Below are 25,060 nucleotides of genomic sequence, written 5' to 3'. Positions count from 1 at the left end.
CCTACATAAATCTGGACGTAGTAGTTGAGAGTAATTTCAAAAATCAAAAAAGCTCCCCAAACAGTATGCCAATTGTCTTAGAGCCACCTCTAGTTTTCCTAAATAGTGCGCTTTCTTCAAAACAGCTCAAAGTTAGTCACATACAATGAGGCATTTTGCCTCTAAGAACGTTTTACAGATGTAGGAGCTACGAAACTGACAAGGGCACTGGAGTGACTCCGCTGTGGTCCTGGAGCTTAGGAGGGGGTTCAGATGCTGCAGTACTTCCTCTGGGCTCCTCCAGCAAGGGGAAGGAGCCAGGAATAAATCCCCCGCCCCCTTCTCACTAGGAAGGAAAATTTGAGAACCAATGCACTTGCTGCTTGACTACTTGGTGCCCAGCTCCTTTTGTCACATTAACATTTAGCGTACATTACAGTGATTCAGTTGTTGATCTTAAACCATTATGCGTTTTATGATACAAATAAACAAGTATGTTGTAGGTTATAAACAACACTGAAAACAATAATTTTAGTTATTGGCTTTCTGCAAGTGAATATCTGTACCCATCTTAATAAAAATGTCAGTTTTTAAATCTACCATTCTAAATCTAACATTAAAAAATACGTGTAGGGCTTCCCTGGTGGCACAGTGGTTGAGAGTCCGCCTGCCGATGCAGGGGACACGGGTTCATGCCCCGGTCTGGGAAGATCCCACATGCCGCGGAGCGGCTGGGCCCGTGAGCCGTGGCCGCTGAGCCTGCGCGTCCGGAGCCTGTGCTCCGCAACGGGAGAGGCCACAACAGTGAGAGGCCCGCGTACCACCAAAAAACAAAACAAAACAAAACAAAACAAAACAATAGAAATGTCCTATCTACACATCGGGTTGGGTTTTTTAAATTTTTTGCATTTTTAATTTACATATTATTTTTATTATTTATTTATTTAACTTCTTTTTGGCTGTGTTGTGTCTTCATTGCTGTGCGCGGGCTTTCTTTAGTTGCAGCGAGCGGGGGCTGTTCTTCATTGCAGGGTGCGGGCTTCTCATTGCACTGGCTTCTCTTGTTGCAGAGCATGGGCTCTAGGTACGCAGGCTTCAGTAATTGTGGCTCGCGGGCTCTAGAGCGCAGGCTCAGTAGTTGTGGCACTCAGGCTTAGTTTCTCTGCGGCATTTGAGATCTTCCCAGACCAGGGCTCAAACCTGTGTCCCCTGAATTGGCAGGCAGATTCTTAACCACTTGCCACCAGGGAAGCCCTACATATTATTTTTAAAAGATTTTTTCATTTACTTTAACTTGAACATTTTCATATTTATATACATTTCTAAATATTAAGAAATATTTACATTAACAACTAAATTTTTCAGAAGAAAAATGCAACATAAAAAAAATTAGTTGGACTTCTTCAAAATTAAAAACTTCTACTCATCAAATGATCCTGTAACAAAAGGAAAAGCCAATATATAGACTGGGAGAAAATATTTACAAAACACATAAAGGATATGTATCCAGAATATTGGGTTGGCCAAAAAGTTCGTTCAGTTAGTGAATACATTGTTCAATAAAATTTTTGGTGGAAATTTAAAATTTGTCTTTTAGTTTTACTTAAAACTGAACAAACTTTATGGCCAACCCAATATATACAAAATCTCACAACTAAATAATAGGAAAACAAGCAATCCATTTTCTTAAAAATTGGCAAAAGATCTGAACAGACACCACACCAAAAAAGGAAATACTATGGCAAATAAGCAGGTCTCAATACCATTAGTCATTAGGGAAATGTAAATTAAATGAGATACCACTACACACCAATAGAATTGCTAAAACTGAAAAAAATTGCTAAAAAGAAAAAAACTGATAAAACCAAGTGCTGTCAAGGATGCAAAGCAACTGGGTCTCTCACACATCACTGGTCGGAAAGGTAAAATGGCAAAATGGAACAGTTATTCTGATAAACATTTTGGCAGTTTCTTATTCAGTTAAACATACACTTACTATAGAACCCAGCACTCTCATTCCTAGGTCTTTACTCAAGAAAAAATAAAACATAAACCTAAGTGCAAAAACTTACAGCAGCTTTATTCATAATCACTTGAAACTGAAAACAACCCAAATGTCCTCAACAAATGAATTGTGCTTCTACATAGTAGAGTCCTACTCAACAATAAAAATGACTGAATTACTGATACATGTGACAGCACGGATAACTCTTGAAAGCATTATGCAAAGTGAAAGAAGCCAGACACAAAAGACGACATGCTATTTGATTCCTTAAATTTAACGTTCTAGAAAAAGCAAAGCTATAAGGACAGAAAGTAGATCAGTGTTTGCAAGGAGTTAGAGGGAAGAGAAGACTGACTACAAAAGGACAAGAAGGAACTCTTTGGGGTCATGGAAATAGTCTAATCTCGATGTGTTAGTAACACAACTGTGTAGGTTTGTCAAAATTCATAGAATTGTACATCTAAAGAGGGTGAATTTTATTGTATATAAATTATATCTCAATAAACCTTACTTTAAAAAATTTAAAACTAAATGTTTGCGAAAACCCGCTAGAAGATCTAAATAATTATGGTTAACTATAGTAGATAATTCCTGCCTCTCTCTCTTCTCTATTTAAAAGAATGCCCCCGTCTTGAGCATTTTGTTTCAGACAGGAATGTCCCAATTGTTTATTTTCTAAATTGCCAAGTTAGACTACTACTTAGTCCAACATCTGTTTAAAAAATATACGTGTCTGACTTCCCCTTGGTAAGAGTTTCAGGAAGTACTGCCTATTTGAGATCAAGCAATTCACTGGCTAATTGCTTTTGCCAGCAAATGGTGATGTCACTGACTGGAATAATATCAGAAACACTCAGAAACTGTAACATTACTTTTGAACTATCAGACTTTAAAGATACAGCTGTTGATAAACAGGGACACAGGAATGCCAGAGAAGAAACTTTTGCAAACATACAAGATGCCCTTTATATTTTCCTACAGCAATTATAGAATATAACAGTTAATATTCTACAGATTCCGAAAATTACCCTTCTAAGAATGTGGAAGTACATAAAAATTTCATTATGCCACAGTACTATACACTCTCTTGCTTATTGACAAAATGCTTGAGATTCTTGTTTAACATATAGAATTTAAAAGATATTCTTGCTGTTTTTGTCGTCTTAGATTCTTGGCAGCTATAATCGAGGAAATTTAAGCACTGAAAAATTTGTGGAGGAAATAAAATCAATTGCAAGTGAACCCACGGAAAAGCATTTCTTCAATGTCTCTGATGAATTGGCACTAGTCACTATTGTTGAAGCTCTGGGAGAAAGAATCTTTGCCCTAGAAGGTATGACTAGTTCTCATAAGCCTGAATATTCTCTCTACAATTCAAACTCAGCGTAATTGGTTTTGGTATTTGTTTCTACCACGTGGCTAATGCGTTTTTACTGTGTACAATAGCCACCATGGAACAATGTCCTCTTATATAAATCTGTCCATAGATGGCTGTTTCACATAGCACTGTGTCTGCTGGCAGCTCTCTTTGTAAGGACCCGGCAGTACTGATGTGAGGGCCAGATGAAGACAATGGTCAATGTAGACACACAAGAACAAAAATGTGCCCATGTGTTTTATTCCTTTTCTGTGACACAGGTTTAGAAAATGGAGACACTAACTCAAGTTTTGTTTTTGTCTTTGTTTTTCATTTTGGGCTTCTGTGGGACAGTTCTTGTATAATAACTTCTTTGTTCATTTATTTTCTCCTATTTTTCTCCTTGTCCATTTTAAAGGTCTTCATGGAACCCTGCCTCAAGACCCATGGCAGTGAAACATTGGTTCACTGTATTTGTCTGAGTCATGTTACTTCTTTGTAAATTTTTTCTTTGATTTTTCAACGGCAGCTGGCCATTGGGGATAACGAGTCATGGCATTCCCTCCTCTGCCTTAGGTAGACAATGTCAAGGAACAATGTACTTTGGAACTAGATCTTCCCTGACAAAAAAAGAAGTCTTCAGAATTGTTATGGCAGGCAAACTGAAAAAGCCTCTTCCTTCACGTTCTCTGATAATCTGGAGACTCAGAGAACATGGCTTTTTTTCTCAACCTAGGATGAGAAACCACCAGACAGTTCTGCTCTTCTGCTCTGTCTGAATCCTATTGACTTTGTCCTTGTGAGGACAGGACACACTGAGGACTGTTGTTTTTCATCTTAAACATAGAAATTTACAAGCACCTTCTCAGTCTCCCCTTGGTGTCCATACATTTGTTGCTTACATCTGTGTCTCTATTTCATTTCTAAATCTCATCTTAAGTAAGCAAGTAAATATAACCTAAGACTTGTAGAAATGAATCCTGTAACAGCTATCAGGTGGAGGAGGGATCAATTTGCCTTAAATGACATTTTCAGATTCATTCTAACCTAACGACACCATGAGTTAAAGGTTATACATTGAAGTACCTACATACCCAAGAAATGTCTCCATATTTAAAAACAAAATCATTTTATGAGGAACTCCACAGATTAAAAATGTCTCCCATATCTTCATTGCTGCACTTTCAGGACTAACCAAAAGCAGTGTTTTTACTAGCCTATTTATGACTTTTTTCACAATGAGATCCAAAAGGGCTTCATTTCCTTGTTACTTTGGAAATCTCCATTTCCTATCAACATTTATCTTTAGATGACAACTAGCAGCAATTGTGAAAACCATGCTTGCTGAAGGACAGTGCCACCTAGTGAGGTGAGCGTACCAGCTATTTGCCCATAAAATCAGGAAACTACTGTCTCCCGTTCCCATCAAGCACTGGGAAAAATGCTGAAATTCCTAACCAGAAGCTGCACAGTGGTCAGAGCAGACATCGCAACACCCATGAACAAGTCCAGGGAGGAGCTGACATTAAGAAGTTCCGGCATGTACACTGTGTTTGCCAAGATGCCAATTCAGCAGGCAGAGTTTCACAGAGTTTCCTTCTCTCTGTTCTCAGTTGTTCTCTCTGTCCTCAGAACAGCGGCAGGGGAAGGTGCTGGAACTATGTAGGTCTCCACTACTGCATTCTTATAATTGATCTTGCAGAGATAAATGAGAAAGCACCTTACACACTGTGGGCCTAAAATAAAGGTTCAAATTAAAGTAAAAGTGCATCTCAGTCATTTAAATTAGAGGGCAATTTGTATTGAGATTAAAATGATATAGTTGAATTCTTGATTGATTTCCCCATTTAATCTAGTCCTATAAAAAGGCAATTACTGATGTATTTGTTAACAAATTTACGCAGGTAAATAACTAGTAAATAAGTTTGGTTTCACAAATTTGATTGTTCTCATGCCTCAGTGAAAGAGTAGTTTGACTTTTAAAAAATTATGTGCTATTTTTAACTTATCAGCAAGGCCAAATAAATCAGTAACTCCCTCCTGAAAGCAAATTAATCAACATTCCCTTAATCCCCTTAGGAGGCTGTGGCTTTGGCTTGGTGAATATTCTGAGAGCAGCGCACTCCCATAGAATGCTCTGGATTATTTCTGTGTTTCAGTAAAGAGCTTCAAAATGGGCACAGGATCTTTAAAAAAAAAAAAGTGTGATTGAACGGCATGTGGCCTGGAGCCCTGTCAGAAAGTCCCTTCCTGATCTGTGAGTGACACCCACAGCCAGAAATCAGAGCAAATACCAACCCAAGAATCCCTAAACCCTTTATCACACAATGGAATTCTGAGATTGATATAGGGCAGGAAATGCAAGTGAGGCTGGTAGAATCAAGAAACCTCTTTAGGGCTTCCCTGGTGGTGCAGTGGTTGAGCGTCCGCCTGCCGATGCAGGGGACGCGGGTTTGTGCCCCGGTCTGGGAGGATCCCACATGCTGCGGAGCGTCTGGGCCCGTGAGCCATGGCCCCTGGGCCTGCGCGTCCCGAGCCTGTGCTCTGCAACGGGAGAGGCCACAGGGGTGAGAGGCCCACGTACATTAAAAAAAAAAAAAAAAGAAAGAAAGAAACCTCTTTAAATATGTGAATCAAATGTTATTATCCCTGTGACGTATCAGGTAAATTTAACCTAATCTCAGGAGGATTCCCAGGGCATGAGGGTGAGACACAGAGCTTTCAGCCACGTTGATCCAAAGCTCCATAGGATCTGTAAGAGTGCTAGAGTATAAGAACAGAAGGATGAATTCAACTCCTCCAGCCAGGATGGGGAAACTAACAGGAATGTGAGACACAGCCCTTCTGCTAACCCTCTCTGTTCTCCACCCAGCCCTACCTAGGAATTTTGAGTTTGAGAAATGTGTGGCTGAAAATGCCCTAAAGATGCTGGAAGTTCTGGTTGGTCAAGACCACAGACTGTACTAGGTCTCTGTCTTCTGCAAATCAGCAGTGTGCTAAAGGCAATTCTCCTCTGTTACAGCTACAGCTGACCAGTCGGCAGCTTCTTTTGAGATGGAAATGTCTCAGACCGGCTTCAGTGCTCATTATTCACAGGTACATTGACCACTTGGTAGAAAACTTTTTTTTTTTTTTGAGGTTTCCTTTCCCAAAGCCAACACCCAGACATCAGCATTACAGGTGCAACTTGCAGCTCATGGCATGAGCAGTTATTCAGACCATGTTGTTTCTAATCCAAATAGGAACCAGCATTTCACAGGCTTCTTATTAGGAAAGCATGTTATCATACACAGCTCACTACATTGTACTAATAACTGTGAATCAGACAGTTTGATGTCTGCCTTCTATAATTATACATCTAGCTAAATAAAATATTTAACATATTTGCTAAAGATACGGAATGTATCTTTTTCTTGGTGTCAAGGTATTCAAGGGTCTTGCTAGAATTCCATGTTCAAGACCCAGGCTTCTTAGCAGTCATAAAGCAGAAAGGCAAGATTAGAAAATATATCCTTTGTAGCTGATGGAAGAAATGGTACCGTGGTCCCTGCACAAGAATATTGACATTTCAGTGTGCAATTGTACTGTATGACCTAGGCAAATTCACTTATTCTGCCTCAGTTTCTTCTGTAAAAGAAGTGGTAATAATGGCATCTAGCCCAATGGATTATTGTGACGATTTTATGATTTAATATATGTAAAGCACTTCGAACAGTACTTAACATATTGTAAATGCTATGTAAGTGTTTGCTCTTACTATTTTTGTTAAATATCATTGTCTTCTCTATTTGGATATAAGGACTGGGTCATGCTTGGAGCAGTAGGAGCCTATGACTGGAATGGAACAGTCGTCATGCAGAAGGCTAATCAAATCCTAATTCCCCAAAACACGACCTTTAATGTTGAGTCTACCAAAAAGAATGAACCTCTTGCTTCTTATTTAGGTAAAGTTTGTATGTAATTGAGAGAAAATTTGTTTTTTTTTTTAATTTTTGTGTTTTTTATTTTTAGTATTATTTGCTTATATTTATATAGGCGTATTTTGTAAGAGAGATCATGTCTAAGAGTTAGATATTTTAGATGTTAGAGACCCATGATGGCCTCTGAGTAGCCTTAGAAAAATAACAGAACGTGGAGGAGCCTTTCTCAGAAGGGCTGCCTACACGGGAAGTGATTTGGGCTGAAACGCACATTTTGTGAGGTCTCTCTGTGTCTGGTATTCGTGTTAATGTCAAGAAGTGCTTCAGACCCAGTGGACAGGAAACAAAGGTAGAAAAAGAAAACTTGACTCGGCCTATCCTGAAGATCAGACTCCCATATTCTCTTAAATATCCTCTACCATTAGTTTCTCTCTATGGGTCCTAATTTTGGAAGATAAACTTTTAACTTGTTTTGTCATATGACTTCTTTAATACCTCTGTTCACAATCAGATACATATTGAAGTGAAACCCAGTAATGTAATGATTTTCCAAAGACTTGTCTAGAACGAGGAGGTGTGTGTCTGGTGTCACTTTATTCTGAATCTGTGTCAGGCTGGGAGCTGCCTGGGGGATAGCTGGGGACTCTTCTGTCACTGGTCGAGCTCAGTAAACACTTGGGAGGGACTAGGATGGAAAGGACCCTCAGGGTATGTTTTCTCAGCTCTCTCTCTTCACTCAACAAATATTTTGGGAGCATCTCTCTTGCCCCAGGCATTGTTCTTGGTGCTGGGGATACAGTGGTAAAGAAAACAAATACGTGCTGTGTTCATATTTTAGCATGTTAGCAGTCCTGTCTGGGATTTTTATGTCCTGGAAGTTTTTCTTTCTCTATCCCAGTTTCTTTCTATTTTATAGGAAGGTGGCAGGTCTTTACTGGCACAGCCATACATCTTATTCAAGGGCATGTATTAAAGCTGTAGAGGCAACAGGATTTAAGAAGAATAAAGAGTCTAAGCAGTTTCGATAATTAAAAATATAGTGGTAAGCAGCAAGTGTAATGGGAGTGCTAAACCCCCATAAGACATGTTAAACTGCACTAATGGAAGTCTAGTCTATTTCTCATAAAAGTCCTATTTCATTCTGCCCTAGTCGGAGAACAGCTAAAGTATTCTAAGCATTGTCCTAAGCATCACACATTACAAAAGAAAATGCCAAACTAGAATTGCCAGTAAAAAACTATCTGAAGGATACAGATCTAAAAACAATCCCCATCTACACATCCCTCTCCCCACCAAACCTGAAAAAACTGGTGGTTAGAAAACAAAGTATACACTGCATGTCTTTTAAATATTTGGAGGATTGTGATATAAAATAAAGGGGTTGGCATTAAAATTCATATTGAGTTTTACAATTAAAAGAGATCTTAGAAAGCGAATGGTACACATCTAATTTGCCAAATTAAGAAATTGAGGAGTAGAAATATTATGTCGCAGCTAACTGTGGCAAATCTGAAAGTAGAATCTAGGTTTTTTGATTCTTATTCCAGTGTTCATTTCGCCATGCTAAAATGCCTGATTCTGGGTTGATCAAGGAAGCACTTATAAATAATGAGTACCTGCAGTGTGCCAAACATTCAGTTATAAATTGAGGATAACAAGATAAAGAAGGGATATTTATCCCTGTATTGATGAAGCTTACCTTTCTGGATAAGAGACAATGACAGAATCAACCAAATCCTGTCAGTATGACATGAGCTGTGACATAGGATGGCTAAAAAAGAGGAAAGGAGGTTAGGTTGGATAATTTCTTTTTTTAATTTTTATTTTTTTATTTTTTTATACAGCAGGTTCTTATTAGTTATCCATTTTATACATATTAGTGTATATATGTCAGTCCCAATATCCCAATTCATCACACCACCCCCCTCCCCCGCCAGCCACTTTCCCCCATTGGTGTCCATACATTTGTTCTCTACATCTGTGTCTCCATTTCTGCCCTGCAAACCAGTTCATCTGTACCATTTTTCTAGGTTTCACATATATGCGTTAATATACGATATTTGTTTTTCTCTTTCTGACTTACTTCACTCTGTATGACAGTCTCTAGATCCATCCATGTCTCTACAAATAACCCAATTTTGTTCCTTATTATGGCGGAGTAATATTCCATTGTATATATATACCACATCTTCTTTATCCATTCGTCTGTCGATGGGCATTTAGGTTGCTTCCATGACATGGCTATTATAAATAGTGCTGCAATGAACATTGGGGTGCATGTGTCTTTTTGAATTGTGGTTTTCTCTGGGTACATGCCCAGTAGTGGGATTGCTGGGTCATATGGTAATTCTATTTTTAGTTTTTAAGGAACCTCCATAGTGTTCTCCATAGTGGCTGTATCAATTTACATTCTCAGCAACAGTGCAAGAGGGTTCCCTTTTCTCCACACCCTCTCCAGCATTTGTTGTTTGTAGATTTTCTGATGATGCCCATTCTAACTGGTGTGAGGTGATACCTCATTGTAGTTTTGATTTGCATTTCTCTAATAATTAGTGATGTTGAGCAGCTTTTCATGTGCTTCTTGGCCATCTGTATGTCTTCTTTGGAGAAATGTCTATTTAGGTCTCCTGCCCGTTTTTGGATTGGGTTGTTTGTTTTTTTAATATTGAGCTGCATAAGCTGTTTATATATTTTTGAGATTAATCCTTTGTCCGTTGATTCGTTTGCAAATATTTTCTCCCATTCTGAGGGTTGTCTTTTCATCTTGATTGTAGTTTCCTTTGCTTTGCAAAAGCTTTTAAGTTTCATTAGGTCCCATTTTGTTTTTGTTTTTTTTTTTTTTTTGCTTTTCTTTCCATTACTCTAAGAGGTGGATCAAAACAGATCTTGCTGTGATTTATGTCAAAGAGTGTTCTTCCTATGTTTTCCTCTAAGAGTTTTATAGTGTCCAGTGTTACATTTAGGCCTCTAATCCATTTTGAGTTTATTTTTGTATATGGTGTTAGAGAGTGTTCTAATTTCATTCTTTTACATGTAGCTGTCCAGTTTTCCCAGCACCACTTATTGAAGACACTGTCTTTTATCTATTGTATATCCTTGCCTCCTTTGTCATAGATTAGTTGACCATAGGTGCATGGGCTTATCTCTGGGCTTTGTATTCTGTTCCATTTATCTATATTTCTGTTTTTGTGCCAGTAGTATATTGTCTTGATTACTGTAGCTTTGTAGTATAGTCTGAAGTCTGGGGGTCTGATTCCTCCAGCTCTGTTTTTTTCCCTCAAGACTGCTTTGGCTATTTGGGGTCTTTTGTATCTCCACACAAATTTTAAGGTTTTTTGTTCTAGTTCTGTAAAAACTGCCATTGGTAATTTGATGGGGATTGCATTGAATCTGTAGATTGCTTTGGGTAGTAGAGTCATTTTCACAATATTGATTCTTCCAATCCAAGAACATGGTATATCTCTCCATCTGTTTGTATTATCTTTAATTTCTTTCATCAGTGTCTTATAGTTTTCTGCATACAAGTCTTTTGCCTCCCTAGGTAGGTTTGTTCCTAGGTATTTTATTCTTCTTGTTGCGATGGTAAGTGGAAGTGTTTTCTTAATTTCTCTTCCAGATTTTTCATCATTAGTGTATAGGAATGCAAGAGATTTCTGTGCATTAATTTTGTATCCTGCAACTGTACCAAATTCATTGATTAACTCTCATAGTTTTCTGGTGGCATCTTTAGCATTGTCTATGTATACTATCATGTCATCTGCAAATAGTGACAGTTTTACTTCTTCTTTTCCAGTTTGTATTCCTTTTATTTCTTTTTCTTCTCTGATTGCTGTGTCTAGGACTTCCAAAACTATGTTGAATAATAGTGGTGAGAGTGGACATCCTTGTCTTGTTCCTGATCTTAGAGGAAATGCTTGCAGTTTTTCACCATTGAGAATGATGTTAGCTCTAGGTTTGTCATATATGGCCTTTATTATGTTGAGGTAGGTTCCCTCTATGCCTACTTTCTGGAGAGTTTTTATCATAAATGGGTGTTGAATTTTGTCAAAAGCTTTTTCTGCATTTATTGAGATGATCATATGGTTTTTCTTCTTCAATTTGTTAATATGGTGTGTCACATTGATTGATTTCCATATATTGAAGAATCCTTGCATCCCTGGGATAAATCCGACTTGATCATGTTGTATGATCCTTTTAATGTGTTGTTGGATTCCATTTACTAGTATCTTGTTGAGGATTTTTGCATCTATATTCATCAGTGATATTGGCCTGTAATTTTCTTTTTTTATAGTATCTTTGTCTGGTTTTGGTATCAGGGTGATGGTGGCCTCATAGAATGAGTTTGGAAGTGTTCCTTCCTCTGCAATTTCTTGGAAGAGTTTGAGAAGGATGGCTGTTAGCTCTTCTCTAAATGTTTGATAGAATTCACCTGTGAAGCCATCTGGTCCTGGACTTTTGTTTGTTGGAAGATTTTTAATCACAGTTTCAGTTTCATTACTTGTGATTGGTCTGTTTATATTTTCTATTTCTTCCTGGTTCAGTCTTGGAAGGTTATACCTTTCTAAGAATTTGTCCATTTCTTCCAGGTTGTCCATTTTATTGGCATAGAGTTGCTTGTAGTAGTCTCTTAGGATGCTTTATTTCTGTGGTGTCTGTTGTAACTTCTTCTTTTCATTTCTACTTTTATTGATTTCAGTCCTCTCCCTCTTTTTCTTGATGTGTCTGGCTAATGGTTTATCAATTTTGTTTATCTTCTCAAAGAACCAGCTTTTAGTTTTATTGATCTTTGCTCTTGTTTTCTTTGTTTCTATTTCATTTATTTCTGCTCTGATCTTTATGATTTCTTTCCTTCTACTAACTTTGGGTTTTGTTTTTACTTCTTTCTCTAGTTCCTTTAGGTGTAAGGTTACAGTGTTTATTTGAGATTTTTCTTGTTTCTTGAGGTAGGCTTGTATTGCTATAAACTTCCCTCTTAGAACTGCTTTTGCTGCATCTCATAGGTTTTGGATCATCGTGTTTTCATTGTCATTTGTCTCTACGTATTTTCTGATTTCCTCTTTGATTTCTTCAGTGATCTCTTGGTTATTTAGTAACGTATTGTTTAGCCTCCATGTGGTTGTGTTTTTTATGTATTTTTTCCCTGTAATTGATTTCTAATCTCATAGCATTGCGGTCAGAAAAGATTCTTGATATGATTTCAATTTTCTTAAATTTACTGAGGCTTAATTTGTGACCCAAGATATGATCTACCCTGGAGAATGTTCTGTACGCACTTGAGAAGAAAGTGTGATCTGCTGTTTTTGGATGGAATGTCCTATAATTATCAGTTAAATCTATCTGGTCTATTGTGTCATTTAAAGCTTCTGTTTCCTTATTTATTTTCATTTTGGATGATCTGTCCATTGGTGTAAGTGAGGTGTTAAAGTCCCCCACTATTATTTTGTTACTGTCGATTTCCTCTTTTATAGCTGTTAACAGTTGCCTTATGTATTGAGGTGCTCCTATGTTGGATGCGTATATATTTATAATTGTTCTATCTTATTCTTGGATTGATCCCTTGATCATTATGTAGTGTCCTTCCTTGTCTCTTGTAACATTCTTTATTTTAAAGTCTATTTTATCTGATATGAGTATTGCTACTCCAGCTTCCTTTTGATTTCCATTTGCATGGAATATCTTTCTCCATCTCCTCACTTTCAATCTGTATGTGTCCCAAGGTCTGACGTAAGTCTCTTATAGACAGCATATATATGGGTCTTGTTTTTGTATCCATTCAGCGAGCCTGTGTCTTTTGTTTGGAGCATTTAACCCATTTACGTTGAAAGTAATTATCAATATGTATTTTCTTAGTTGTTATGGGTTTGTTTTTGTAGATCCTTTTCTTCTCTTGTGTTTCCCACTTAGAGAAGTTCCTTTAGCATTTGCTGTAGAGCTGGTTTGGTGGTACTGAATTCTCTTAGCTTTTGCTTGTCTGCAAAGCTTTTGATTTCTCCATCGAATCTGAATGAGATCCTTGCTGGGTAGAGTAATATTGGTTGTAGGTTCTTCCCTTTCATCACTTTAAATATGTCATGCCACTCCCTTCTGGCTTCTAGAGTTTCTCCTGAGAAATCAGCGCTGTTAACCTTATGGGAGTTCCCTTGTATGTTAATTGTCATTTTTCCCTGTTGCTTTCAATAATTTTTCTTTGTCTTTAATTTTTGCCAACTTGATTACTATGTGTCTCGGCGTGTTTCTCCTTGAGTTTATCCTTCCTGGGACTCTCTGCCCTTCCTGGACTTGGGTGGCTATTCCCTTTCCCATGTTAGGGAAGTTTTCAACTATATTCTCTTGAAATATTTTCTCGGGTCCTTTCTCTCCCTCTTCTCCTTCTGAGACCCCTATGATGTAAATGTTGTTGCATCTAATGTTGTCCCAGTAGTCTCTTAGGCTGTCTTCATTTCTTTTCATTCTTTTTTCTTTATTCTGTTCCACAGCAGTGAATTCCACCATTCTGTCTTCCAGGTCACTTATCCGTTCTTCTGCCTTAGTTATTCTGCTATTGATTCCTTCTAGTGTATTTTTCATTTCAGTTATTGTATTGTTCATCTCTGTTTTTTTGTTCTTTAATTCTTCTAGGTCCTTTTTAACCATTTCTTGAGTCTTCTTGATCTTTGCCTCCATTCTTTTTCTGAGGTCCTGGATTATCTTCACTATCGTTAATCTGAATTCTTTTTCTGGAGGGTTGCCTATCTCCACTGCATTTAGTTGTTTTTCTGGGGTTTACCTTGTTCCTTCATTTGGTACATAGCCCTCTGCCTTTTCATCTTGTCTGTCTTTCTGTGAATATGTTTTTTTTCCCACAGGCTGCAGGACTGTAGTTCTTCTTGCTTCTGCTGTGTGCCCTCTGGTGGATGAGGCTATCTAAGAGGCTTGTGCAAGTTTCCGGATGGGAGGGACTGGTGGTGGGTAGAGCTGGCTGTTGCACTCATGGGCAGAGCTCAGTAAAACTTTAATCTGCTTGTCTGCTGATGGGTGAGGCTGGGTTCCCTCCCTGTTGGTTGTTTGGCCTGATGTGACCCAACACTTGAGCCTACCAGGGCTCTTTGGTGGGGCTGATGGTGGACTCTGGAAGGGCTCACACCAAGGAGTACTTCCCAGAACTTTTGCTGCCAGTGTCCTTGTCCCCACGGTGAGCCACAGCCACCCCCCGCCTCTGCAGGAGACCCTCCAACACTAGCAGGTAGGTCTGGTTCAGTCTCCTATGGGGTTACTGCTTCTTCCCCTGGGTCCCGATACGCACACTTCTTTGTGTGTGCCCTCCAAGAGTGGAGTCTCTGTTTTCCCCAGTCCTGTCGAAGTCCTGCAGTCAAATCCTGCTAGCCTTCAAAGTCTGATTCTCTAGGAATTCCTCCTCCCATTGCTGGACCCCCGAATTGGGAAGCCTGACATGGGGCTCAAAGCCTTCACTCCAATAGGTGGACTTCTGTGGTATATGATCTCCACTTTGTGAATCACCCACCCAGCAGTTATGGGATTTGATTTTATTGTGATTGCACCCCTCCCACCATCTCATTGTGGCTTCTCCTTTGTCTTTGGTTGTGGGGTATCTTTTTTGGTGAGTTCCAGCGTCTTCCTGTCAATGATTGTTCAGCAGTTAGATGTGATTCCGGTGCACTTGTAAGAGGGAGTTAGAGCATGTCCTTCTACTCCTCCATCTTGAACCAATCTCAGGTTAGATAATTTCTAAAGGTTCTTCATGTTCTAAGATTCTATGAGACTGTTCTATGTGAAATACCTTGAAATCAAGAACCAGTTTAACCTGAGGTTTCTTTCCATCCTAGATAGAAGAATCTGAGAACATTTGTCCTCATATGTAACAGTGGCATATAAAGTAATATAACTTTTTAGGAAAGTCGTTTGACAGTGTGTATCCAGAGCCATAAAAATGTTTACACCACCTTGACCTCAAAATTTCATTTCTGAGGATCTAACCTAAAGAAAAAATCCAATTACTTAAGAATGCCAAGGGAACAGTTGTTTTCATAGTATTTTATTGAGGTAAATGGCATATCCTTAATGTTCAAAAATAAGGGAATAGTTAAGTAAGTGGTAAATAGTAAATCCACTTACTGGAACATCATGAACCCATAAAAATAAAAATTATAAAGCTGCTGATCCCATCACACTTGAAGTGACTTGAAGTGGTTATGGCACTGTGTATACAGTCAGACAGTACAGAGATACTCTTAGATCATAGAATCTTGAGTTTGTTTTCTGACTCTGCCCCTGACTTTAGACAAATTGCCTTATTCCTCAAAGCCTCAATTTGCTTATTTATTTAAAAATATATATAAAATTTGGGTTGTTATGAAAATGAGATTAAATAATACCTGTAAGGTGCTTAGTGTTGTGCTTGACAGACAGCTGACCCTCAATAGGTATTGTCTATTGTTGTATATTATGTAATATTGTATAGAAAACATTCCTCTTATTATTAGTATTATGATAGGCAGAACAATGCCCTAAAGATGTCCATGTCCTAATCCCAAGATCCAGATCTTATATGGCAAAAGGGACATTGCAGATGTGATTAAGTTAAAGATCTTGACATGAGGAGATTATCCTGAGATACCTGGCTGGGCCCAATCTCATCACATGGGTTTTTAAAATCAGAGAAGCTTTCCTGGATGTGGACAGGGGATGATAGAACTATAGAAAAATGGTCAGAGATATGCAATATTGGCTTTTAAGATGGAGAAGGGGGGCCACAGCTAAGGAATGTGGGTGGTCTCTAGAAGCCACAGTGGGCAAGGAAATGGATTCTCCTCTACAGCATCCAGAAGGAACCCAGCCCTGCCAACACCGTGATTTTAGCCCAGGGAGACCTAGGTCTGATTTCTAACTTTAAAAGATAATATATTTGTGATGTGTTACCATCAAGTTTATGGTAATTTGTTACAACAGCAATAGAAAACTAATACAGGTGTATTATATACCTACTAAGAGTAGCTGACATTAATACTACTACTAATTAGTATTGAATAGTTACAACTTTAAAGACATTGCCCACAAAGACATTGAAGTCCACAAAGATGTGAGTGACATTGTCACTTCTCTAAGGAAGTTCACACACTTTAACACGATATTTAATAATATATTAAATACTAATGTTATTTTATAAATAATACTATAGTAATTTTGGTATTCTGAGTGATTATCATTGAATTCCTTAAAAACAAATAAACTTAAAGAACTCTAAATCTATTATTCTCAAAAACCTTGGGTTAATGATTTGCTTAGAGCAGACTTAGAGAATTCAAGACTGAAAGATACTGCTGTAAGCAAAAAAAGTTAAGACAACCTTCATTTCTGACCACAGTATTTATAATAGATGACTCCTGTCTGCCCAGAAAAGGAAATTTGGGGGTATGTTGTCTACAGTCTGCTCAGATGATGTGTTTTTTTGGTTTGTTTCAGAAATCCTTTTATTATCTTAGTCACAGGTTGGTGCTTTAGACATTTTGCCAACATAAAGTCTATTATATGTAAGATTTCTTCCAAAATAGAAAAGCACTCAGAAAGAGGTCAGGGGAGAAAAATAGCTTTTTTTCCCCCAAATATTATTCTAAATCTAAAATTAAGCTTTCAAAATGTTTCCTTGTATAGGTTACACATTAAGAAGAGTTTGAATGTGTTCTCCCAATCCATGTGGATTGAAAGTTGTTAGACTATGGAAATTCTTACTGAAGAAGAAAAGTGAGAGGTAGACAGTTTATTAAAAAATCCCATAGTAACCAATAATAATCAGAAAGAAGCAGGAACTGAAGCTGTGCAACCTCCCTCAGGATGGAATCATCCACCTGTCTTTCTATAGCCCAGTAACTGCCTTTTGCCAACATGCACTCGGCAAGTGGGTTTGCTGGTGAGAATACTGTCGAGATCCTGTTCCCTACCTCCCCCACCCACAGTTTGCTGATTTCTAATCACGCTAGACTGATTCACGAGGAAAAGTGAAGATGTGAGGCCAATTCATGACATCAAGTCAGATCCTACCTGTTTCCCCTTACCTCACCAGATCCTAGCACTTTTCCCAAGAAGTGAATCGTGAGAGCTGACAGGATTTACTCTTTATAAATCTACACACAGAACCATGCCATCAATTTTCCTTTCTCTTCAATCGTGTGCCTTTCCTTTTCAGAAAGTGATATTAAGCTTTTAAATCTTTATAATGATTATCCTTCTATTACGACTAGACTTTACTGGGCCCTTGTTCTCACTTTCTCTTTATTGTCTTTAGGTGCCTGAGCTTCAACCAGGACTACCTGACTGGTTGTTATTGTCACTGTGAAGATTTCAGCTAACGGTTTAGTAATCAATTGTGCATCATCAAAGTCAAGTAGATAATCACACAACTCCAAGCCTCAGACATAATTTTCAACTTATTTTTTAAAGGTTCTTTTATCAGTTTGCATTCATAGCTCTGAAAATTGCAAAAAAAAAATCACTGTGTACTCTCACCCCACTCACCCCACTCTCTTCTTAATATTTCTAATAGAGCTGCATGAAATACAACAACCTTTGTTTTGCACAGTCTTCTTTTCCATTTTATTTATGTATAAACATGACCGTAAAGTTTTTATTTTTTAAGCAATACTGTGGTTAGTAACATAAAAATATAACACATTACACATTAGAAAAAGAATATTTTACAGTCTCTATTATGTATAGTAAATTTTTTAAAAAGCTCTAAGTTGAAGAAATGAAAATGTGAGAAAAATATTCATGAAGGGGAATATGGCTGAGGAATTATGTTCCTTTAGGACTTGTAAGAATAAACATATTTCAGTACAAAACTTCTGTTCCTCTTTTAAAATTTTGGAAGAAAGTGGAACTATTATCTTATGGTAAAATACTTGGTAAGTAAGTTATCAATATAATCTTTTTCTCAGTAAAAAATGCTATTCTGTGGCATTTGGAAAAATAATCTGCCTTATACTCCAATGATGGACAGTTCTGGTTATTAGAACATTTCTTCCTTCTGTAGAGTTGAAATCTCCATGTGGTAATTTTTATCTATTGATTTAGCTCTGTTCTCTAGAGATACAAAGAATAAATCTAATTCTTCACTCAAAAATTAATAATAATCTGCTTTAAAGACACAGTTTAAAATTTTAAAGGTCATGAAGGCCCAATTAAAAAGAGGAATAATTGTGAAAAACTGTTCAAGCTTACTTTTAATCAAACAAATGAAAATTTAAATCACAGCAAGATGATATTGTTTAACATTTATTAGAGCATCCACAATTTTAAATAATAGTAATGTACCTAATGTTTGTAAGAATTTGGTTAAACTACTCTCTCCAGTGGCTGTTCATGGAATGAATTAGTACAAATATTCTGGAAACAATTTGTCAGATATTATAAGAACCATTAAAAATTTGCTCCAGTAATCTATTCCTTGAAATTTGTCATCAAAAAAAATCCAAAAGAAAGAAAAAAATTAAATACTCAAAGATGTCTTTGCAGGCTTAAGTGTAATGCCAAAAAATTTTAAAAACCACCTAAATTCCACCATTCCAACAGGGAATGGTCCTATGGTATAAACACAAGGCATTTATACCTTAACTGAGAAGGAAGCTTCAACCATTTAAAATTACAATTAAAAACCTAGGCAGCGATACAGAAAACATTTACATTTACTATGATTACGACTGTATAAAGTTATGGATTTCTATGGCACAGACACATGCATCCAAATGAAATACAGTTGATTTATTTCAAAGGGGTAAATTGAGATTGCGAGAGTTTTGTATGTGTGTGTGTGTGTTTTCTTTTCCTGTCAATGTTATATCATTTGTGCTTTTAAACAATGAAAAACTGAGGTTTGGGGAAAAATACCTTTTCAGAATGAAGCAGTTGTGGTAGATAATTAGGGAGCACACTAAAAGCTTCTACCTAAACAAACTTTCCTGCATTAAAGTATATATATTTATTTTCAAAAAAAGGGAAGTCCATATAAACATATAACAATGATTCTCCCAACCGTTTAAAATGGATCTTAACTTATTCCATGCAAAATCCAAGGGGCCAGTGAGTATATCCAGCGTCTGTCTTTCATTAGGTTACACAGTAAACTCCGCCACTGTTTCTGGAGATGTGCTCTACATTGCCGGACAGCCACGGTACAATCATACAGGCCAGGTGGTCATCTACAGGATGGAGGATGGAGACATCAGGATTCTCCAGACACTCCATGGAGAACAGGTAAACTTCAAAATCGTTGTTTTCAATTAATCCATTCACACTCTATCTATGTAAATTGAACTGTCTGTTGTCCTAAACTTTTTAAAAAACAGTACCCCCATATTCAACATGCACTGTGAACAGGGCCCCAGGTTAAGTTCCTTGGAGGAATCTAAAGTGTCTGTGTCTTTGGTGTCAGTAATATTTCAGCTGGATGGAGGTAGGTGTAGGATGTGTAGATAATGATGTAGATACAGATGTACAAACATATACACAAGCAAAGAAATCTAAAACATTAATAATAAGCATGAAAGTGCCAGGGCCACAGACAGTAAATTCAGAACATAGATTCTTTTAAGCTAGGATGGTACAGAAAGTCTTAATAAGAGATAAAATGTGGGCTAGTCTAGAAGAAAGACAGAATGTAGATAGGTAGAAAGCACAGTGAAAGAGCCAGTGGGGCCCAACTGTGTGAGGTTTTGAATGGTAGACTAAGGAATTTGGATTTTCCCCTGGAGGTGATGGGAAATAATTTGTAATGTGTAAAGTCAGAGAATTCTCATTAGATAATATTGAATATTAAAAGTCATTTAAGAAATTATATATGCAATATGCAAACATAAGTATATATAAGTCTTTTTTAAACTGAAAGAAACATCTGTGCTGTTGTTGGTTATTACTAAATGGTGATAATTTGGGTAATTTTTATTCCTTTCTTCATAGTTTTCTGCATTTTCCAGGTATTCTAGAATGAGATTTTATTCTACCTTCCTCATAGGATGGGGGCGTTCTTGGGCTTCACTAAACATTCCAACTCACTAGACTACCCACACACACACACTCACACAAACTACTCAGAAGGGCAGGGCAGCACTGGCCTCCCTCCCCTGTAGGAGCCCTGGAAGCAGCCCAGCACAACAGCACAGCTGAGGTGCCAAGAGACAGACACTTAAAGCAGGTGCAGGAGCTGCCCTGGCTTTAAAGCCCTACAGGAGCCAACATCTTTTATAACAGCACCATAGACATAGCTTCCCTGGGTCCTGCTAAAGGCATGCAGTTAGAAGAGTCACTGCAATCTAGGAAGCCCAAAATATGTTATTCCATCGGATGTTTATAGTTCCACCCAGCCTAAATGCAATGTTCCAATCAGAGGTTTTTTTCACCACACTCAATGTTGCTAAGTGTTATAGCTGAATATGATGATCATATTTCCAGGGGGACAGAGTTAGAATAAGCCAAAGGTCAGATTCTCTTTTACCAGCTGAGGGGGTGTTATTAGCCCTTTGACAACATTTATAATCAGAAAATGCATAAACAATAAAAAACAAGGCTTTTGTTGGAGCTGAAGGATGAGGCGAGAAGAACCTGAAATGATAGATCAACAATAAAAATAGAAAAGGAAGGGATGTGGCAGACATAAATAAGGAAGAATTGACAAGATTGTAAAAGAAACCATTTGGATGACATCTTAGGCCCATTATCACTCTATTGATTGTCTCTAAGACAGGAAGTATAAAATTTTGTGAAAAAAATTGCTTATGAACGCTTGAGGAGAGTATCACGAATAATGTAAATCATGAGTGATTCGACTTTCAAGCCTGGGAGTCTGGGAGAAAGGGCGCCATGATTAGAATGTCAGCAACTCATAAAAACAGAAATAAACAAATGGGACCTAATGAAACTTAAAAGCTTTTGCAAAGCAAAGGAAACTACAATCAAGATGAAAAGACAACCCTCAGAATGGGAGAAAATATTTGCAAACGAATCAACGGACAAAGGATTAATCTCCCAAATATAGAAGCATGCAGCTCAACATTAAAAAACAAACAACCTAATCAAAAAGGGGCAGAAGACCTAAACAGACATTTCTCCAAAGAAGACATACAGATGGCCAAGAAGCACATGAAAAGCTGCTCAACATCACTAATTATTAGAGAAATGCAAATCAAAACTACAATGAGGTATCACCTCACACCAGTTAGAATGGGCATCACCAGAAAATCTGCAAACAACAAATGCTGGAGAGGGTGTGGAGAAAAGGGAACCCTCTTGCACTGCTGGTGAGAATGTAAATTGATACAGCCACTATGGAGAACACTATGGAGGTTCCTTAAAAAACTAAAAATAGAATTACCATATGACCCAGCAATCCCACTACTGGGCATGTACCCAGAGAAAACCATAATTCAAAAAGACACATGCACCTCAATGTTCATTGCAGCACTATTTATAATAGCCATGTCATGGAAGCAACCCAAATGCCCATCGACAGACGAATGGATAGAGAAGATGTGGTACATATATACAATGGAATATTACTCAGCCATAATGAGGAACAAAATTGGGTTATTTGTAGAGACATGGATGGGTCTAGAGACTGTCATACAGAGTGAAGTAAGTCAGAAAGAGAAAAACAAATGTATTAATGCATATATGTGAAACCTAGAAAAATGGTACAGATGAACTGGTTTTCAGGGCAGAAATTGAGACACAGATGTAGAGAATAAATGTATGGACACCAAGGGGGGAAAGCAGAGGTGGGTGGGGGTGGTGGTGTGCTGGATTGGGCGATTGGGATTGACATGTATACACTGATGTGTATAGAATGGATGACTAATATGAACCTGCTGTATAAAAAAATAAATGAAATAAAATTCAAAAATTCAGAAAAAAAAAGAATGTCAGCAACTCAAGCAGTTTAGTTATTTTTTAAATGGTATTTGGTTTTAGACATGTTTTCTGTAACAGTTAGCACAAATCCAAATGGTTGCAGGTGGCAGGAAGGTAAACAAATAAAAAAGCTGCTGGACAGAAGACAATAGAAAGTGGGAGCCATGGGCTGGGCAGCTTGTGAACCATCCACGGGCTTAGCCCCTGCTCAGCTTCAGACGGCTATTGCCATGTGGGAATGAAGACCCAATATTGCCAGATCTTACAACATTTTATTTAACATTTGTAATTAATTCAACCTAAAAGCAAAGACCTTTTAAACCTTTCATAAGCCTGTGAGAAAAGGACATTCAAAAAATCAGTGTCTAGCAGCTGTCTGGCAATCTGTAGAAATGTAGAACTGGGAGTCTTGAGAAGGAAGATGGAGTGCATTTGCCATTTGAGATAGTGGGAATTGGTAGGGGAGAATTGGTCATCTAAAAGAAGGGAATGGTTGCAGGTCTGAACTCAGGGGAGGCCAAAATCTAGGGAATGGAAGGAGAGAAAGGAGCCAGCAAAATGGAAAGAAAGAATGGTCTGTGATACAGTGGCAGAATCAGAAGAGCAAAAGTAAAGTCATGGAAGACGACAGGAAATTTCAAGGATAAAATTATACAGCACGTCGAATATCAGACACAGGTCAACATTTGAGAAAGTTATTGCACTTGAGTGATGAAGCACAAGTACCCTGGATTTCCCTAAAATTCATCCCTATCATTAAAGAGAAAATACAGTCCTGCTAGAGGATGGTCCGCCAGCAATCCTTTTATATTTCTCTCTCATAGCTGCTGGGACAAGACTTAGCTATTTTGTTGAGTAGACAGTCTTCTAAGACTCTAAGGTGAAATATGTTGCCCCAGCGTTCCGAGATAATTCAGTTCCTCATGGTGTATTTAAATATACTGAAGCCATTCAGGAATGCCTTCTATTGTTTATTTCATTTATTTCCTTAAAAAATTGTTGTATTATTACTGATCTTTTCTGATTTGTGGAGAAGAGAGGTTAGGGTGAAATACAGAGGAAATCCTTTCTCTTATTCTCAAGCTACAGAATCTATGACAACTGCTCATCCCCCAGGATGGACCTAATATTCATTAGCTTCATGCAAGAGCAAATAAAGAGCTCTCAGGTAGCATCGGTTTCTATATTTCATTTCCTTTGTCATCTGACTCCCAAACACTCTTCTCAATTGGTATAAGTAAGAGAAATGCAGGTTTTTAGTTTCCTTGAGAATTTCTGATGTTCATCAGACTGTTTTGTTCTGTTTTGTCTTGTGTCCTAGATCGGTTCCTACTTTGGAAGTGTTTTGACGACAGTTGACATTGATAAAGATTCTAATACTGACATTCTTCTAGTCGGGGCTCCTATGTTCATGGGAACAGAGAAGGAGGAACAAGGAAAAGTGTACATCTATGCTCTGAATCAGGTAATGGTAACCGTAACCTGATAACTTTGGTCGAAATCTGGGAGAATCTTTCTTTCTTAAAATTTCAATTAATAATGTTGTTCTAATTTTTCACTTGCTTCGGCAAAAGGAGCAAAGAAGCTTTCAGGGCCAGCCTACCTCACTAACTCCTCAGTCTCTAAACGAACATTTAGAATTCTGATAAAGTAGTTCAAACTGTTAGATATTTTCTGCTTGTAAATGTGAACTTTTTAAAGAGTATATAGAATAAAGATAAATAAATCACTAAATTGCTAAATTCACAGAGCAACCATTCATGAGCTCTGGTCTAGAGGTGGGTCACATTAACAGTTCAAGCTCTATGTGTGTGTGTGTGCGCATGCACGTGTGTGCATGTGTGTGTGTGTGTGTGTGTGTGTGTGTAAAGGGGGAAGGGGGAGAGACTGTGGAGAAGCAGTGACTTTTAAGGCAGTGACACCAAAGACTTTGAACAAACTGCTATGGTCTTTGGAATACTTCACTCTGCTACGGTGAGATTTTGTTTTTCTGATCCTAACTTTAGACATCATTTGCTAAGCGAAATAATTCTTGATTTCTTCATTAGAAGAATTTTTTGATGTTTACAGCAAAGTTGGGATGTATCTATTTAGCTTGTTAAATTATTAGAGTCTTTCCCATATTAATTATTTTAAATCATAAATTACATATCTTTCTTCCTATCATCTTTTCGATTCCTCCTGTCAACATTTTTTTGCCCCTGTGCTGTTTTTCCCTTTTTTCCCAAGAAAATCTGTTCCTATTCATCATTGCTAGCGCTTGCCATCCTTTATAGGGGAGAATAGAGAGAGACTTTCCCAAAAAGCACAATAATGGGTGAAGAAAGGATAGTGACACGAATTGAGGATTTTAAAATTCAGCTCTTCAGCTTTAAAAAGCTGCTGTGAGTTACGTACTCACTTGATTACATTAAAAGGAGAATCCATTAAAGTCCTCAGTACATCATCTTTCCCACACTGCTACAGTCTGTTCTTTGAAATCTCTAACTTTGCTCTCAGATAGACACACTTTTTAAGAAATTTTACAAACTTTACCATTGAGGTACAAATGGTTTTTAGTAGCGCTGACTTAGTATGTACTTAGAAACTTCGCTCTGCTGTAGTAATGACAGAAATCCATAAGTATCCTGTTTATCTTTCTTCCAGACAAGGTTTGAATATCAAATGAGCCTGGAACCCATGAAGCAGACTTGCTGTTCGTCTCTGAAGCACAATTCATGCACAAAGGAAAACAAAAATGAACCATGTGGGGCTCGTTTTGGAACAGCTATTTCTGCTGTGAAAGACCTCAATCTTGATGGATTTAATGACATCGTGATAGGAGCACCCCTGGAAGATGATCATGGGGGAGCTGTGTACATTTATCATGGAAGTGGCAAGACTATAAGGGAAGAGTATGCACAA

At 37.7% G+C, this 25,060-nt stretch overlaps 1 protein-coding gene across 2 annotated transcripts in view; it reads left to right on the top strand.

Annotated features, from left to right (window-relative positions):
* Positions 1-25,060, top strand: part of ITGA1 (integrin subunit alpha 1) — a 170,134-nt gene that overhangs the window by 103,072 nt on the left and 42,002 nt on the right. For both annotated transcript variants that reach the window (XM_027101137.1, XM_027101138.1), the window contains 6 exons: positions 3,152-3,317; positions 6,364-6,437; positions 7,141-7,285; positions 19,365-19,507; positions 23,478-23,621; positions 24,803-25,060. In XM_027101137.1, the coding sequence (XP_026956938.1) occupies positions 3,152-3,317; positions 6,364-6,437; positions 7,141-7,285; positions 19,365-19,507; positions 23,478-23,621; positions 24,803-25,060 (930 nt within the window). The remainder of the gene's footprint in view (positions 1-3,151; positions 3,318-6,363; positions 6,438-7,140; positions 7,286-19,364; positions 19,508-23,477; positions 23,622-24,802) is intronic.

Source organism: Aethalodelphis obliquidens, unplaced genomic scaffold (assembly GCF_003676395.1).
Source record: "Aethalodelphis obliquidens isolate GAN/ISIS:26980383/991018 unplaced genomic scaffold, ASM367639v1 scaffold4, whole genome shotgun sequence".
Classification (NCBI taxonomy): Eukaryota; Metazoa; Chordata; class Mammalia; order Artiodactyla; family Delphinidae; genus Aethalodelphis; species Aethalodelphis obliquidens.
Note: the sequence above shows the minus strand (reverse complement) of the source record. Positions and strands in the feature narration are given on the sequence as shown.